A 17404-nucleotide genomic window follows, 5' to 3' on the forward strand; every position below is an offset into this window, starting at 1 on the left:
AGAACTGACCACAGAGAAATGGGAACAAGTGCACCCTGCAACTGAAGACTGCTGCTGCTGCTGCTGCTAAGTCGCTCCAGTCGTGTCCGACTCTGTGCGACCCCAGAGACGGCAGCCCACCAGGCTCCCCCGTCCCTGGGATTCTCCAGGCAAGAACTCCGGAGTGGGTTGCCATTTCCTTCTCCAATGTATGAAAGTGAAAAGTGAAGTTGCTCAGTCGTGTCCAACTCTTAGCGACCCCATGGACTGCAGCCCACCAGGGTCCTCTGTCCATGGGATTTTCCAGGCAAGAGTACTGGAGTGGGGTGCCATTGCCTTCTCCACAACTGAAGATTAACTGTACCTAAAACAACCAAGATGATGCTAGTCAGACCACTGATGACCAATTTGAAGATGACTATTAGAGATGACTGTGCTGTTTCTGCATGTTGCCCTCTCCCACCCCTCCCCCGCCGACTCTGCCTATAAATGCTCTCACCCTCTGCTTATCAGGGGGGAGTCGGCCTTTGGACGGATGTCTGCCACCCTCCCCCCACACAGTTGTCAGCATCTGAAATAAAGCAAACTTTCTTTTCCACCAACCTGGCCTGTTCACTGGCTTTTGAGTGGCGAGTAGCCGGAACCCCCATGCATACCTTTCGGTAACAGCTTTACAATAAAATACAATGTAACGTTATCCAGTAAACTATTTTTTTAAATAATACAGAGATAGTTAAAAAAATAGCATACTAAATTTCATTACGTAAACCCAGCAATAATGCTAACATCACATCCTACTCAACAGCAGGATCTTAAATCTTTTAAGCTATATTTTGAAGCGTGAAGTATAAAATCGTGTGAAAATGTTTTCAGGGACAAAAAAAAAACTTATAAAATATTTTACTCATTTGTTTATGCTCTTTGTGTTGGTTCCTATAAAAAGGTGCCGTGATACCACTAGTCCCTCCAGGACACCCTGGTTTCTCCCTCTTCTCCTCCTAACACCTCACCCCCACCTCACCTTCCACTTGGCTTCCATCAGATTATCTTCTCACAAGGAATATGCATTTCTCACTGTTCTAAATGCTTTTCTTGAGTCTTGATTCATTTTCTTTCCATTTCTGATTCTACTACTCCACTAACCCTTTTATCTGTGTGTCTGGTGTCCAAACTCATCAAGAATGGTGACTTAATGGGTTGGTTAGGAACCATTCAATACGGGGTTCTGTCTCTTTGGGGCAGAGTTTTCAATGCTACTTGTAAGCTAGTGTTCCAGATGATTGATACAGTGTGGTCTGGCTTCACCTGGAAGCTTGTTAGAAATGCAGAATCTCAGACATCTCCCCAGAACTCCTGAGTCAGAATTTGCATGTTAACAAGATCCCCAGTGACTCATATACATGGTAATGTTTGAGAAACAATGACCTAATTGCCCCTTTTGATCACTGTGGCAGATACCCAGATGACACGTATACAAGGTTTGGGAAGCACTGATTGAGTTGTCCCTTGTCATATTGTTATGACCAGGCTGCAGAATTACATGACAGAGGCATAGCACTGACTGTGTAAGGAACTAAGTCTACCTTTCTCAAAAGGTGATAGCGCAACAGGAAGGCATGTTTGAGGCTTTGTAGCCATCGGATTTAGACGTGGTTCAGAAGACTGAGACACAGTTGCTAAGCTGCTGCTAAGTCACTTCAGTCATGTCCGACTCTGTGCAACCCCATAGATGGCAGCCCACCAGGCTCCCCCGTCCCTGGGATTCTCCAGGCAGGAACACTGGAGTGGGGTTGCCATTTCCTTCTCCAATGCATGAAAGTGAAAAGTGAAAGGGAAGTCGCCTAGTCGTGTCCGACTCTTAGCGACCCCCTGGACTGCAGCCTACCAGGCTCCTCTGTCCATGGGATTTTCTAGGCAAGAGTACTGGAGTGGGGTGCCATTGCCTTCTCCGACTGAGACACAGACTAATGTCTTAAAGAAGAAATACCATGGACAGCGCTCGACCACTGGTCCTTGGGATGAGAGTAGGTGGTGGAAAGCCCAAATAAAAGGCAGCTGGTGTGAGACATACTGGGTTTGTCTCACGCTATCATTACTGGGCTCTGGGAATTGAAATGGTTACTTTACCTCTCTGAGCCTCAGTTTTCTCATTTGTAAAACAGGGACGCCAGTACTCATTTAATACATAGTTTTGGCAAGTTACTGAAAAATGTATCATTAGACAAATAGGTGTTCAATAAATGTTAGCCCCTTCCTCTTTTTTTTTTTTTTTTCTTTTTTGTCTTGTAATAACTTAGTAGTTAGTAAAATAGGGTCTTTGAAAAAGTAAAAATAAAAAGATGCCTATAGCTTGGAGTTAATGTCCATAGTTATGATGCCAAGGCTGTCAGAATTGGTACTGGTGGTGGGGGTGTGGAGTAAAGAGTGTGCCCACTCTCGCTGCCAAGGTCTTCATACTGTCTCATTAGCTGAAGGAGCTCTGGAAGGGGAGCTGGAGGACAGATGTGCTCAGATCAGCTCTCTATATCTTCACCCTGCAGTGCAGGGGGTGGGAGGCTGCACAGGCACTTGGGCTTGAGCCTGGGATCTGGCTTCACACAGGGGCCTCTGAGGAGCCCTTGATTGGGAATCAGTCTCCTCAGTTAACCCAGATGTGTTCACTCCCCCTCTGGGTGTTAATTATACTACCACCCTGGGGGCTGAGGCATTGCCCCTGAGACACAGTCTCCCTTCTCTCTTTGACCAGATTGCACCCCTTTGTGGTGCAGCCTTTCCATCTACAGCCCTGTCTGATTTTGCACAAAGTGCTGGCTAAGACTTGCTTCACTGCTGAGACTTTAACTCTAGCGGGTTTTCTTGTTTCTTCAAGCTTTGTTCTACATATTCATGCCAAACTTTTGCTCAACTTAGGTCTGTTGACTTCTTAGATCCTACTCTACCTTCTTTCACCTTTATTTGAGCCTGAATTCCAATACTCTTCTCTTTTCTATGCCATGAATCTAAAAGCTAATTTTAATCTGCATCAGATCATTTAAGATTATATTTTAACTTCTCTTACAGGATTTTATTTTACCTACACTTGCTTTTAGTGGCTTCCCTAGTGGCTTAGTTGGTAAAGAGTCTGCTGTAGGAGACCTGGGTTTGATCCCTGGGTCAGGAAGATCCCCTGGACAAGGAAGTGGCAACCCACTCCTTGCCTGGAGAATTTCATGGACAGAGGAGCCTGGTGGGCTACACTCCATGGGGTCACAAAGAGTGACTAATTTTCACTTTCACACCTGCTTTTAAAGACATTCACCTCAGGGAATTCCCTGGTGGTCCAGTGCTTAGGAATCCACACTTCTACTGCTGAGGGCTCAGGTTCAACCTCTGGTTGGAGAACTAAGATCCCACAACCTATGCGACTCGGCACCCCCCCCCCTCAAAAAAAAAGACATTTACTTCAGAGTAGCTCTGAAAATTTAAACCATATTTGAACCAAAGGCCAGATAATGCTCATAATTATCTGGTACTCCCAGGACCACAGCAGTGGCCAGTGGCCTCCATGAGTGGGAGTGTAGGTCTGCTGACAAGAGCAGCTGTGAGAGTGCAATGCATTCTGTGGATCTCAATATTAAATTTCATCTAGTTTCTAACTTGCTTTCCGGGCACAGGGTTTGCCAGTGTTGATTCTCTCTTTTGCCTTCCATATTCCTCCCTTCAAGGTAATTTACCCCCATCCTTGTGGCTGGACCCAGACACTCAGGCGAATAATTAGGGGGATATTAAATATTGGCCCAACATGTAAAGAGAGCAAAGGCTGAGTGCCACGTGAGAAGGACGCAGAAGAACAATGGAGAATCCCTGATGCCAGAGTTCCTTGTCCCGTCTCTGCACCAGAGCTTTTCTGTCCTGATCCCACTCCTCCCCACTCTGCTTCCTAGGCAACCAGCCTCCTGGTCCTCTCCTAGAATGTGGTCTGGTGACAACTTCTGTCTCTCCAGCAGGCCCTTGACTTCCACTCCTTGCAACCTGTTCATGAAAGGTTCCACCTCCAACCACACATTCTGCTTCTGAGAGGTCACCTAAATGGCTACCTCGGTGATCTGTTCCAGTCCTTCCTGTGCAAGTGTGCCTGGGCCCCAGCCTGGCCAGCCCCTCCCCTTTTCTGGTTGGGACTGACAACACGCCGGGATTTTATTAGCTATATGGCAGCACTCACTTGGAGAAGGCAATGGCAACCCACTCCAGTACTCTTGCGTGGAAAACCCCATGGACGGAGGAGCCTGGTAGGCTGCAGTCCATGGGGTTGCTAGGAGTCGGATTCGACTGAGCGACTTCACTTTCACTTTTCACTTTCATGCATTGGAGAAGGAAATGGCAACCCACTCCAGTGTTCTTGCCTGGGGAATACCAGGGACGGGGGATCCTAGTGGGCTGCTGTCTCTGGGGTCGCACAGAGTCGGACATGACTGAAGCGACTTAGCAGCAGCACTCACTGCCTATTCTAAGTGACTGGCGTGGTATGGGAAGTATCAACAGAAAGGGGGAGTCCCCCTTCACTCCAATCTCCCCTCCCTCATACAAAAGCTTAGATTCCTATATCCATCGTTTCATCTTAAGAGTGATAACCCCCACTACTTGAATTTTTTCAGTTCCTTTTAACAATTTTAAACTATCCATGCACTTGCTAAAATTTGTGTGTACATCCTACACTTCTATGAAGCACGACCCTGTTCTTAGCACGAATGAACTTTTAAAAATAAAGTTAAAGGCAAAAACAGTTGAACACACGCACACACACACGTTTCACAGATTTTCTGCACCAAAAAGGAAAACCACCACTCCCCCCGCCCACTGCCCCTCCCCGGGCCCACCCTGCTCCATCCCTAAGTTCCCTGATAATGATTTCCAAGGGGAAAGACTAGGACTTGGGCTGTGGCTCTCAGAGGGTAAGTCTCTCTAGGGTACACTTTTGCTGTTATTTGTTAAACCAGACATCTCTCCGGGGGCACATGGCCAAGACCCAGGTAACCGTGTACTGTGATAAGAGTGTTTTTATAAGTTCTGCAAAGACACGGCGCTTTCCCGATGGCCAGAACAATGTAATTCGCGACCTGGCCCGGGCCCTGGTCGCCGGCTCGCGCGGGGCGGTGTCTCGGGGGAGCTCCGCGCGGCCCCAGGTGAGTCCTGCGCGCGCCCCGCTCTCGCGCCCGCGGGAGGGGCTGGAGCGGAGGCGGAGGACGGGCCGCGGAGTGCGGGCGGGGGACGGAGATCCAGGCCCGACTGCAGCTTCCTCCGAGCGGAGCCGCATTTCCAGCCACCTCCGCAGCCCTGCCCTCGCGCGCCGAGCCGTTCGCGGCCGTGCCGCCTGGAGGCGCGGAGCCCGCCCGGCGCGCCCAGCCCTGCAGCTCCGGCCGGGGCGGAGGCCGCCGGACCGCGGAGATGCGGGGCGGGGGCAGGGCGCGGGGTAGGTGACTTTATCCCGCCTCTGTTTCCCTGCCCCGGGGAGCAATGACATCACGCGGCCTTCTCCCGGCGCCGACACAAAGAGCGGCGCGGAGAGGCCGCTGCGGGGGGAGCCGGCGGCCGCCGCTGCCGCCCAGGGCCCCCGGGCCCCGCCGGCCAGGCCCGCCGCCCGCGGCCCGAGCCCTCCCTCCTCTGTCGTCGCTGCCGCCTCGGTCACCGCTGCCCGCGCCGCCCGCGCCCCCAGCGCGCCGCTGAGCCCGCGCCCGGCCGCGCCGGCCCCTTCCCATGCGGGCGGCGCGGGCCCTGGGAGGGGCGCCCGCAGCCAGCCGCGCAGCATGCACTGGGGGGTTGGCTTTGCCTCGTCCAGGCCGTGCGTGGTGGATCTGAGCTGGAACCAGAGCGTCTCCTTCTTCGGCTGGTGGGCCGGGTCCGAGGAGCCCTTCTCCTTTTATGGGGACATCATCGCTTTCCCTTTGCAGGATTACGGTGGGATCATGGCAGGGCTGGGCTCCGATCCCTGGTGGAAGAAAACCCTTTACTTGACCGGGGGAGCTTTGCTGGCCGCAGCTGCGTATCTGCTCCACGAACTCCTGGTCATTAGGTGAGCCGGAGAGAGGGCCCCGCGCAGGGGCGCAGAGAGGGGCACCTGGCTAGGGCCGGGCCGGCGTGAGGGGGGACCCGTGCCGGCCCCTTGGTCACGCTGCCCAAATGCCCGAGTCCTGTCCTTCCGTTTCGCCAGAAGACAGTCCGTGGTCACCCGGCCATGAGGGGCAGTTTCGAGTTAACAGGAGAATTAACCTGGTACCGGGAGGGGAAAACACTTGAATCCCTATCGTTTGGTGCTTAAGCAAAAATTCTCTGGGTTGTTATGGAGCATACTAGTATGTTATGAAGATCCTAAGTGCAGTGTGTTTGCGACAATAGAAGTAGGCCCTGTAGAAATACTAAGTTACATTTTTATGAAACGCCCTATTTGTTTATAGATGATCATGCTGGAATATTAACCACTCCTTAAAGGTTAGTTTTTCATTGTCCCTCCCCAAGTGTCACCATCATCAAAAGGCTGAAATTGCACAAGCTCCAGAGAGCTCTGGGTCCCTGTGAGGGATGCATAGCGGAGTGTGCGATTTTGATGCAGCCTTAGCCCGGTTATCTGCTAACCTGGTTAAAGCTAAGCACCATCTTCAGGTTTAAATGCCATTGTTGTGCGAACAGTAGGGGATCTGAGGACTGAACGAGCACATGGGCGTGCACAGGAGTTGCCCAGTGCCGTAAACACTTGCATCTGCTGCCTGCCGCAGAATGTTTACAGGATTGACACGGAAATATCAGAAAATGGAGGCCCCGGCTGTTGGTACATTCAGCCCGACGCCAGATCTTTGAGTAGAATAATACCGTAGGCTCCTGGGACTAGTGGTTTGGCTAATTGGTACAATTTATGGTTAAAATTTCCATGCGTTTTAGACCTCTGTCTCTGGGAGAGGACCAGGAAGAGCAGTTTTCAGTATCTCAAAATGTCCCTCTTGGCCAGTATTTTCAAAAAAGTGAGAAAATGTGTCTGCATGCCTTTTTCCCATGGGGAATCCTACACAATAGGTTTATAAACAAAGACAGTGATAGGTGACCTTTAAGGGGCCTGCAGGGATTCCAGGAGGACGTTGTGACAGCCTAACAGGTATTTGGAAAATTTCTAGTCTTGGAGAGGGGAAATTATTTAGGTCTGGGGAAGTGTATTGGTTTGCATATTTAGCCATAATTGAGAAGTTTTACTTTAAGCTTATCATTGAATTCTCTGACTTAGCACAGTGTCTTGAATATCGTTGAACCAAATTTTAAAAAAATTACATGAATCGTTTCCCTAGATTATTTTATATACTTGCCAGTTTTAGGACTCAATTTCAAGTTAGGTTTCAAGCTATATGAAAAACGAAAACATCTGTGCAAGTAACTAAAATGTCACCCACTTGTTCTGAAATTAGATACCTGTCCAAAGCCTTTTGAGGATCCTGAACCATGTGGCCTCTCACCAGTCTTCCACTCTGAGGATGGAGTGAGGCACAGCTTCAGGGGACTGAGTCTAAAACTTGCTTAAACGACCTTGCAGAAATGGGGAGGCGGGTAGGAGAACTCAGAGTTGACCCTGGGAGCAGGCCATACCGTGGTAGGTGTGGTTGCAACTCTCAAGAGCCCTCTGCCCACTTGGATACTTATTTGAGAAAGTGTTTTTGGTCTTTGGTTTATTCACTTTTGTTTCTTGACAGATGTTTATATTGAGTAGGGAAGCCCTGTTGTAATGCAAATAATAAATAATTGCCCATTTTGAGCCCTTAGTAGCGGGCTTTGCTTAGAAGTGCTTTACCTTCCTGATTGTGTTTAGCCTCCTCCTCTGCCACTACCATTGACTGCTTGATCTCCACTTCATAGATGAGGACATTCCAGCTGAGGGAGGTTAAGCGATTTGTCTGAGAGCACGCAGTAAGAGTAGTGGGATCCAGGTTCAAATCTGAGAATGTGTGTCTCCGGCGCCCACACTGTTACCACTCTCCTAACAAGCACCGATTCGGGAGTAAGTTTTGATGGTAGAAAGAAAGGATAACTGGGGCAGTTCCCAGGGAAGACAAGCCTGTGGAAGCGACCTGAGTTTTTGACAACTGCTAAGGGCACGGAAGGGATAGGGAAAGAAGACCCAGGAAAGTGGGGCACTGAGATTCAGAGGTTACAGGATAGAGTTGATGTGAAATCCGAGTTTCAGTTGTCATTGTAGTTTAGGCAAAAACTCAGAACAGTCTGAAATACATGGGATGGAAAACCCATCTTGCAATGGCTACACTGTCTGAGTTTACTGGCAATCATAGTCTTCACCGCTGTACTTGGATTTCCTGCTGTGTTGACTTAACCATAATCTATGGGTACGTCTCCAGAGTGGGTAGTAAAGTTGACAGGTGAGAATTATTTAGGATGTTTACTTAATGAGTACCGTATAATAACTAAAGCACGTACTTTGGATTTTTCTCATATTTTTCCCATCATGGTATTTTTAAAGGAATATAGTCCCAGTCCTTTACTTTATTCTCTCCTAGTGGAAAGAGACTTGCAGTTCTCCTGAATTCAGTCCAGCATTTGGAAATGTGTTGTTTGTAAATTGTATGATACTGAAATGACTTGTTACCCACACAGCTTGTCTGCACTTTAGGCACAGGGGCTCAGCCTGCCCTAGAAAACTTAGAGAATCAGAGCAGCCCATGGGTCATGTGATCTCTGTAAACTAACAGCCCATCGACAGTACACAGAGGCATGGTCATCTGTGATACCCTTCACCGTGGGAGTAGGGCTAGTCTTGCTGCTCAACAAGTGTTCTCTTGTACAGTCCTTATCATAAGGCCACTTTATGTCTAGAGTACCTGCTCCTTTGATCTCATGTTAGAGAGTTTCCTGATGTTGAGGGAGGGCTCTGGAGCCAGACTGGGTTCAAATTCATTCTGCCTTAAGAGTAAACTTGGTTACCAAGTGTGAAATGGAAGTAATCTGTGAAGTGGGAATAAGAACACTAGCCTTCCTCACAGACGTGATTACATAAGTTAACATGTGACATGCTTAGCAGAATCAGTTAACTGTCAAATCTACAGAGTTCCGCCTTATAGTGAGCATTCGCTAAAAGTTGGCCATCATTAGTTATTATAGGCTTTCATCAGAAAGTTCCAGGCTTGAGTGGTCTGAGTCAAACTGGCTACTTTAATAAAATTAACTGGGAAATTGCCCATTTTGGTGTAGTCGAACTGCTTGTGAGTTTGGGAACTAGAGTTATTAACAATTTGATCTTAAACTGATACTCCTTGGGCAAATTACTTAACCTCTCTGAACTTCAGTTTCCTTGTCTTCTATAAAATATAAGTATGGTATAATATACTAAATTTAGGGACTTCCCTGTTGGTCCAGTGGTTAGGGCTCTGTGCTTCCAATGAAGGGGGCTTGGGTTCAGACCTTGGTCAGGGAACTAAAATCCCACATGCTGTGTGGCGTGGCCAAAATAAATTTTTTCTAAGTACTAAATTTAAGCTATAATGATATTCACTCTATGGTGTTACTGTCAGAATGAAATAATATATATAATGTACACAAAGTCATTGGCATATGCTAGTCGCATCCATTTTTATTATGATAGGGCCCAAGTTAACCATCAGAATTAGGTTGTTCTGGCCAATGGGGCAGGGAATTTTATGTTTATCTTTTCTTCTTTCAGTTCTTTAATTTTTGCCTGGCTGAATTTATATGAACTTACTCTGACTTGAATTACTTGACTGGACAAGATCAGTTAATTGTCAAATCTACAGTTTGCATTTTCTAGAAACATAGTCTAAATGGCTTCTTAACTTTAATATCTGACCTCCCAAACATCTCATCGAAATGAAAAAGTTCATTTTATAGCAAGTATTGTCAAGAGGCAGCAAATATTTTTATTCTTTTGACCAGTATTTTCAAAGTGAGTTGTTTTTAACTCTTTAAGCAGGAATGACACTCACATGCTAAACTTCTCCAAGACTGTTTTCCTGGAGATTCTGCAGGAAAGGGCATCCTTGTATAAAGCTGATATGAAGAGCCTGCCCTTGCTTGCTTGGGGAGAAGGATGTGTGGGATTAAACTGGGAACAGTGTGAGAGAACCTGAGGCTCAGGGAATGCCAAGGAGGAAGAGTGAGGTTTATCTGACTCAGAAATGGTTGGGTAGAGTGAAAGATGGAGGTTGCAAAAGTTTCCGAATATGGTGTATGAGTGGCGCTGTGTGGAATGAGATTTTGTTCCTTAAGGGGATAAGACCATATCTCTTTGAATGAGAATGAAGTCCACGGCTGGTACATAGTGTTTGGTAGCCACCAAAGGTTTACAGATATTGTCTTATTTAGTCCTCACGATGAAGGAGGCAGAATTGGTATGGTCCTCACTTTCCACCTGAGAGTGTAGACGAGGTCTCAGGTGACATAGCTAGTAGGAAGTAGGGATTGCACTTGACCCCACGTGTCCAGAAGTAGAGTCCAGCATTCCTTCTACTACATGGCGGCTGTTGAAAAGCTGTACCAAGAAAGTCCTCTTCACCCAGAGAAGTAGCCAAAGGAAAAGATAGGTGTGTGGATGAGAAAGAAGAAAGGGAAAGGCGGAGGTTCAGGGGTATATGCTGTGTGGTGAAAGTGTGGAGCCTTGAAGGGAGAGAGGAGGAGAGAGCACCCAGAGGGTAGGTTCCTGGGCACTGCGGGTGAAAGGCCAGGGGAGGGCACTAATGGTTTGGAAGAGGGATCAGCAGAGTCAAGTCTCAGGTTCCCTGCAGACTTGAGTCATGGCAGAGCAGATCTGCACTGTTCCTCTGAGGTCCTGTGGGTGAAGAGACTGCTTCAAGGTACAGACTCATAGTCGAGAACATAGGTTCTGACTACACGGTTTAATCCAGGGTCTGCCATTTACTAGCAATGGGACTTTGGGTAAGTTTATCTTCTGTGCCTCAGTTTCCTCATCTACAAAACGTAGATCATAATAGTACTGACCTCATAAGGTTATTGTGAAGATTAAATGAGATAATACCTGTGAAGCCCTTAGAACAATGCCTGATGCACAGTAAGCACAGATTACCTTTTTTTTAATCATCCAGCTTGTCCCTGGCAGGTAGATGTAGCCAGGAGAAGAGGTGGACCTATCCCAGAAAGTACACCTCCCATAGGTTACAGGTGCTAGAGAGAGGGTGACATATAGTTACTCCCCTGAGCCCATGCCGTGAGCCTGTGCCGTCATGGTAACAGCAGCCTTTGTGGGGTTCTCTTGTGTTTTGACCAAGCTTTCCCTCTCAAAGTGCTTCTGGGTGAGGTAAGGCCCTGTGACAAACAGATGTATTTATTCCTTGAGGAGCTGCAGCCTAGCAGGGACCTCTGAGGAACTAAGGGAATCACATGTATAACACACGGATTGTTCTTTTTTTCTGTTTTGGTTTTGACAGGAAACAGCAAGAGATTGACTCCAAAGATGCTATTATTTTGCATCAGTTTGCAAGACCTAACAATGGTGTCCCCAGTTTATCTCCTTTCTGTTTGAAAATGGAAACTTATTTAAGGATGGCTGACTTACCCTATCAGGTACTTCCGTGCAAATATGTTTTATCCTCGTGGCAGCAATATTGGCTGGCAAGGCAGGGTGGTGGGTGATGGGGGGAGGGGAAGTACTTACTCTCACAGTGGGGCAAGGGTTCGCTCTTGGTGCCAGAGGAAGTGGGTATGAAGCAGCGGTACCCAGTTCTTAGTAGATGCTCAGGAAACTTAGTTCCAGTCTTTTGATTTTTATATCCAGTTTAATGAGTGATCTCATTAAATCCAGAAGGGTCTGGATTTTTCTTAGGTCTCAGGCAGGGACCATGTTATTTTTCTCCTGACAAAGAGTATTCTTTGGTTAATAGTGTGGATAGGCCTGCTGGGTGGCTGTAAATAAAGGTGGGCCTGACATGGTTCTTTCCTTTAGGTTTCTATTTATTGAAAAAATTGTATTTATCTCTCATGAATCTTGAGGGCAGAGGATCCAGCAGGCCACCAAGGAGATATTTGTAGATTTTGTGAGTTTTTCGCCTGGAACTTTTCGCATTCTGTTTGGGTGACTGTCAGCGAAACGCTTGCTTATTTCAGCCGTAGAGAGGGAACGGAGGAATGAATGCATTGAAAATATACATGTTTTTCTGAGTAAGGCTGGAACTGTCTCACAGATTTGACAGGTTGTGTTTTCATTGTTGTTCAGTCATATTTTTTAAGATTCCCTTATGTTTTTCTTTTTCGCTTAATTTCTAGCCGTAGGCATCAGGAAAAAACAAACTTCAATTTTGTTATTTTTTTAAAATTTTATGGTCAAAGCAGGTAATCTTTGTGATATTAATTCCTTGGAATTAACTGACACTTTAGCTTAGTGTATGGCTACTTGTTACAAACATTGAGAATAAAGACATCTCTGAGAGTAGAGCTCTTTTTATATACTTGTTTGAGCATGTTTAATATATCATTTAGAACTGTTATATCTGTTTATTTTTTGACTGCCTCCTCTAGCAGTTTCTGGAAGGACTGAGTTAAAATATTCAAGTATATTTTTTGATTTGTCTCTTTCTTGTCATTCTGTCTATTCTGCCTTTAGGTAAGAGTATGTATATATTCAAGGTTATATTGTTTAGGGCCATATGATATGAAAGATTACATCTTTTACTGTTTTCTTTCTTTTTCTGGTATATAGCACCCATCTCTGTCCCTTATGAATTTTTTAACCTTGAGTTATGTATAATCAGATATTCAGATTGAGTCTCCAGCTTATTTGCCTGGAATATCTTTCTTCATCCTCTTTCTCTATTTTTTTTTTTTTTTGTATTTGTCTCTTGTAGGCAATGTATTAGTTATAACCAATTGGAGAGTCCTTAATTGGTGAGTTTAATCCATTTTTACTTGTAATGATTATTTTATTAGGACATATTTCTAACATCTTTAATATTTTTCTCCTCCCTCTACTTTTTTTTTTTTTTTTCATTTCCTGCTGTCTAATAGATAAAATTTTTTTTCTTGTCATTTAAAATAAATCCTATTTTTGTTCTTATGGCAGTTGCTCTTAAGATTCAAATTCATGTTTATTTATCCATACTCACTTCTTGTACATGTCAGAATCTGTGTTTGCCCTCTAATGATACAAGTCTGCTAGTAGGTTCATGTTAGTCTTGGGCTTCTTTCTTTTCAGGGCTCATTCCAGGTGTGTTGCTATTACCTCATGTTTTAATTCTGGAATTCTGGAAATCCTTTCTCTCTTTATAGGCCTTTTCTTGGCTAAGAAAACTTACCAAGTTATTTGACTAGCCTTATTTCCCATATGTCTTATCCTACAAGATTTACTTATGTTTTTCTATAAGTACTTCTTTGATGAATATTTTGAGTGAGCCTTTATGGGGCAAACCTTCAGTGGATTTGCATGCCCCAGAACATCTTTATTATGCTGCACTTTTGATACATCTTTGTCCAAAGTTCTTTCCTTTCGTGCTTTAAAAATATTACTCCATTGTCTTTTTGCATTGATGTTGCTGCTGATAAGTCTGATGTTCATCTGGTTCTCTTTCTTTCTTTTTGGAAGTTTTTAGAACTTGCATTTACACTCGACTCTTTTTTTTTTTTTAATATCTATTTATTTGGCTGCACCATGTCTTAATTGTGGCAGATGAGACCTTTGAGTTGAGGCATGTGGGATCTAGTTCCCTGACCAGTGATCGAACCCCGGCCACCTGCATTGGGAACATGGAGTCTTAGCCACTGGACCACCAGGGAAATCCTTAATCTCAACATTCTGAACTATCATCATTCTCTGGCTTGGTGTGGATTTTTATGTATTTTCTTTGGTCCTTTATGTACGCTTTTCATCTGAAGTCTTTAATCTCTTTTTAATTCTGAGAAACTATCTATGTTCTTCACGTATTTCTTTTTCTTTTTTATTTGTTTGTTTCTCCTTCTTCTTTCCTGTTCCTGATTATCCTGGAATCTGGATCCTGGAATCTCTGCTTTTATTTTCTGTTTCTCTGAACCTATCCTTTATCCTTTATTCTTTTCCTCTTCCTCCTTGGAGAATTCACTTCTCTGAGCTTCCATTGCATCCCTCTATTCTCTTCTCGTAACTATCCTACTATTTATCTCATCCATTGTGTTCAACTTTGCGTTTTTCTTCTTACTATTTCCCCTTGGTTTGTATTACAATCCCTTCCTTTATCCCTTGGAGGATATTTCTTATGCTCATTAATTAAATTAAATTGGTATTTCGCAATCATTCTGCCTTATGTTGTATATATTCGGTGTGCTGCCCTTCTCTTAGTTACTGTACCCCTTAGATGTCTAGTTAATTTGGTTTGAGATCTCCTCTTTCCAGGGACGTTAGCTTCCCTGCCCAGGACTTTGCACTGGGAAAGGTCTAAAGCTTAAGATGCAGGCTGTGTGCCTCTGAAGGAATTTAAGTAAAGTAGGGAGGTGAGCCCCAGGTATCCCCACACCACTGAGATTCCTCCAGTTTGCTGCGTTTCCTTCAGATGATCAAGGTTCAACATTAAGCTCTTACAAAGTAGTAGCATTGGGAGGGGTGGTCTTAGCAGGAAGCAGAGCAGCTGGGAGGTTAGAGAAGAAGTCCCTCAACTAGCCAAGCTTTTGGTTGCCCTGCTAATGATATTACTCCTCCAAGTCCTACCTCCCAGTGGCCTATGCTTTCTGAGCTTGTTTCTCTACAGAGAAGGCATGTGGGGTGGAGGGGGTGTGGCACTGATCTTCCTAAGGCAGGGCTGGGAGAGTTGAATGAAATGCTCAGTTTGGTCACTGGTCCTCTGGGAATATGACACTGAACCTGGATTTCAGGCTGGGAGATCTGGGAGAGCAGAACATCTTGATGCTGGAAAAGATTGAAGGCAGGAGGAGAAGGGGATGACAGAGGATAAGATGGTTGGATGGCATTACCAAGTCGATGGTCATGAGTTTGAGCAAGCTCTGGGAGTCAGTGATGGACAGGGAAGCCTGGCATGCTGCAGTCCATGGGGTCGCAGAGTCAGACATGACTGAGCAACTGAACTGAAGGTGATCCAGGTCTTAGACTCACAGAGGGTCTTTGTGAGTGGAACTGGAATGCAAGGGATGAGTCTGGACAGAGAAACAGGGAGATTATTCAGGATTTTGGAAGCCAGCAATGGAGGAGAAAATAGCAAAGACCACAGGGGTTGAATTAATGTTCAGTTGGATTTGAAAGACCCTTGTTCAGCTCGGTGTAGACAGTCAGTGCTTGAAGGTGTGTGTCACTGAGGGACTCACATTGGAGGGAGAGACTGCTCCCCAGCCGCCGCTTGCCCCTGGTCCCTCATCACTCCCCACCACATCACTGCATTTAGCTGTGACCGCTTCTGGGAATGAGGGCCCAAACCTGAGTTTTCTGCTCTGTGGCCTCTCCTGGCTTTCTATATTTCCTGTGCCCCCCATCCTTGATGAAGTCATCCTGTGGACAGCGGTGTGGCAGCTGCCAGGCTGTGTTACCTTTTCCTTCCCTGGTGGCTCAGACAGTAAAGAATCCGCCTGCAATGCAGGAGACCTGGGTTTGATCCCTGGGTCGGGAAGATCTCTTGGAGAAGGGAATGGCAACCCACTCCAGTATTCTTGCCTGGAGAATCCCATGGACAGAGGAGCCTGGTGGGCTACAGTCTATGGGATCACAAAGAGTTGGACACTAACACTTTTCTTTTAAAAGAATGAAGGTAGATGATACCATTTTTTTAAAATTATTTATTTTTGCCTGCACTGGGTCTTCACTGCTGTACACGGGTTTTCTCTTGTTGTGGCTCCTGGGCTCTAGGGAGCAGGCTCAGTAGCTGTGGTGCATGGGCTTCATTGCTCCATGGCATGTGGGATCTTCCTGGATCGAATCTGTGTCCCTTGCATTGGCAGGAAGATTCTTAACCAGTGGACCACCAGGGAAGTCCTGCCCTTTCCTTGCTTGCCTTCAAGCCCTCAAGCTCTAAGTGCTCTACCAGCAGCCTAACCACCTCTGGTCATGTTTCAGGCTTCTGCTTTTCATTAGTATAGCTGGAGCAGCTGGACACATGCCTAGCTCTGAAGCCTGGAGAAACCTTCAAGAGGGGGACTGCTTACCCCTTCTAAAATTATTATTTCCTGTTAAGTTATATTTTTTATGAAAGGAGTGATATTGGAGTGTTTCTTCTGTGAGGTCTCTATGGAAAATAAATGAAGTGAGTGTTCATCGGGGTGGGTAACAGGAAGATGGTTTTATGATTTAGAAAGGGATGCTCTGATCCCGTCTTGGGGGTGGGGGTGGGGATCCTTTGAGACCTTGTGCGTCCTCAGTGAGGGTTTGTGTTGTTGCTGGTGGTGCCTGGGAAGTACTATTTGGGCCTTTGCTTGGAGGATCAGGAGAGAGGTATTTTGTCATCAATCCAGGGAGCACTACCCTCTGCCCCTTCTTTGCCCTGTGCCTTTTAAAAAAAGATTAAAATGTCATGTTCCTAAGAGCATGACTTTATATTTGAAGCTTTTTTATTTTTTAATCGAAATGAGACAGGGATAAATATTTGATGACCATTAGTAGGAACTCACAAGGGTTTTCTTAAAAAGCCTGATGTATTAGTTGCAGTTGTTAGCTTTTTAAAATAAGAATATAAATATTGGTAGATGAATTTTTTAAACTTCATTTTGTTATAATTATAGATTCATAGGAAGTTACCAAAAAGATGTAAGGAGGTCCTGCAGATATGGTTATTTTTTTTTTCAAAATGAAAACAGCTTTACCATTTGTTTTTCTGATTACATTTGGATGACATGGCCCTTATAAGAATTTTAACAATTTCAACAAAGCATCAGTGGAAAATGAAAATCGATGATATCTTACTAGCTGGAGATTATCATCACAAATACTTCTGAGCATCTTTCCATACTTGTTTTTAGGCATACATACATATATAAAGGGCTTCCCTAGTGGCTCAGATGGTAAAGAATCTGCCTACAATGAGGGAGACCTGAGTTTGATCTCTGGGTCAGGAAGAGCCCCTGGAGAAGGGAATTGCTACCCACTTCAGTATTCTGGCTGGAGAATCCCATGGACAGAAGAGCCTGGTGGGCTACAGTCCACAGCGTCGCAAAGAGTTGGACACGACTGAGTGACTTTCACATAAAGATACCTGAATCATTTGCCAAACTGATTGTATAAGAAGCATGTATTTCACGCAATCCTTCTTTTTAAATCTGAGAAAGAAAAGAGAAGGAAATGGCTCTTTTTGAAACTCTCTGCTCTGGTTCTTAGCCCTAACTTCTAATGTTCTATTTGTTTGCTCTTTTTGTTTGTACACCACCCTCCTGCCCTATACCACCCCACCATGTTTTTGTTTTGGAAATTTTCAGAGCTACAGACAAGTTAAAAGAATAGTATATGAACATCCATATGCCCTTTCCC

The 17404-nt window shown here is 45.4% G+C and overlaps 1 protein-coding gene across 2 annotated transcripts in view; it reads left to right on the forward strand.

Moving 5' to 3' along the window:
* Nucleotides 1-5457: 5457 nt before the first annotated feature.
* Nucleotides 5458-17404, forward strand: part of FAXC (failed axon connections homolog, metaxin like GST domain containing) — a 78992-nt gene continuing 67045 nt past the window's right edge. Inside the window, exons 1-2 of one of the 2 annotated variants that reach the window (XM_055535420.1) lie at nucleotides 5458-6028; nucleotides 11406-11541. In XM_055535420.1, coding sequence (XP_055391395.1) covers nucleotides 5763-6028; nucleotides 11406-11541 — 402 coding nt within the window. In that variant the 5' untranslated portion in view covers nucleotides 5458-5762. The remainder of the gene's footprint in view (nucleotides 6029-11405; nucleotides 11542-17404) is intronic. The other variant, XM_055535419.1, reaches the window with a different exon arrangement.

This window comes from Bubalus kerabau, chromosome 9 (genome assembly GCF_029407905.1).
Source record: "Bubalus kerabau isolate K-KA32 ecotype Philippines breed swamp buffalo chromosome 9, PCC_UOA_SB_1v2, whole genome shotgun sequence".
Taxonomy (NCBI): Eukaryota; Metazoa; Chordata; class Mammalia; order Artiodactyla; family Bovidae; genus Bubalus; species Bubalus kerabau.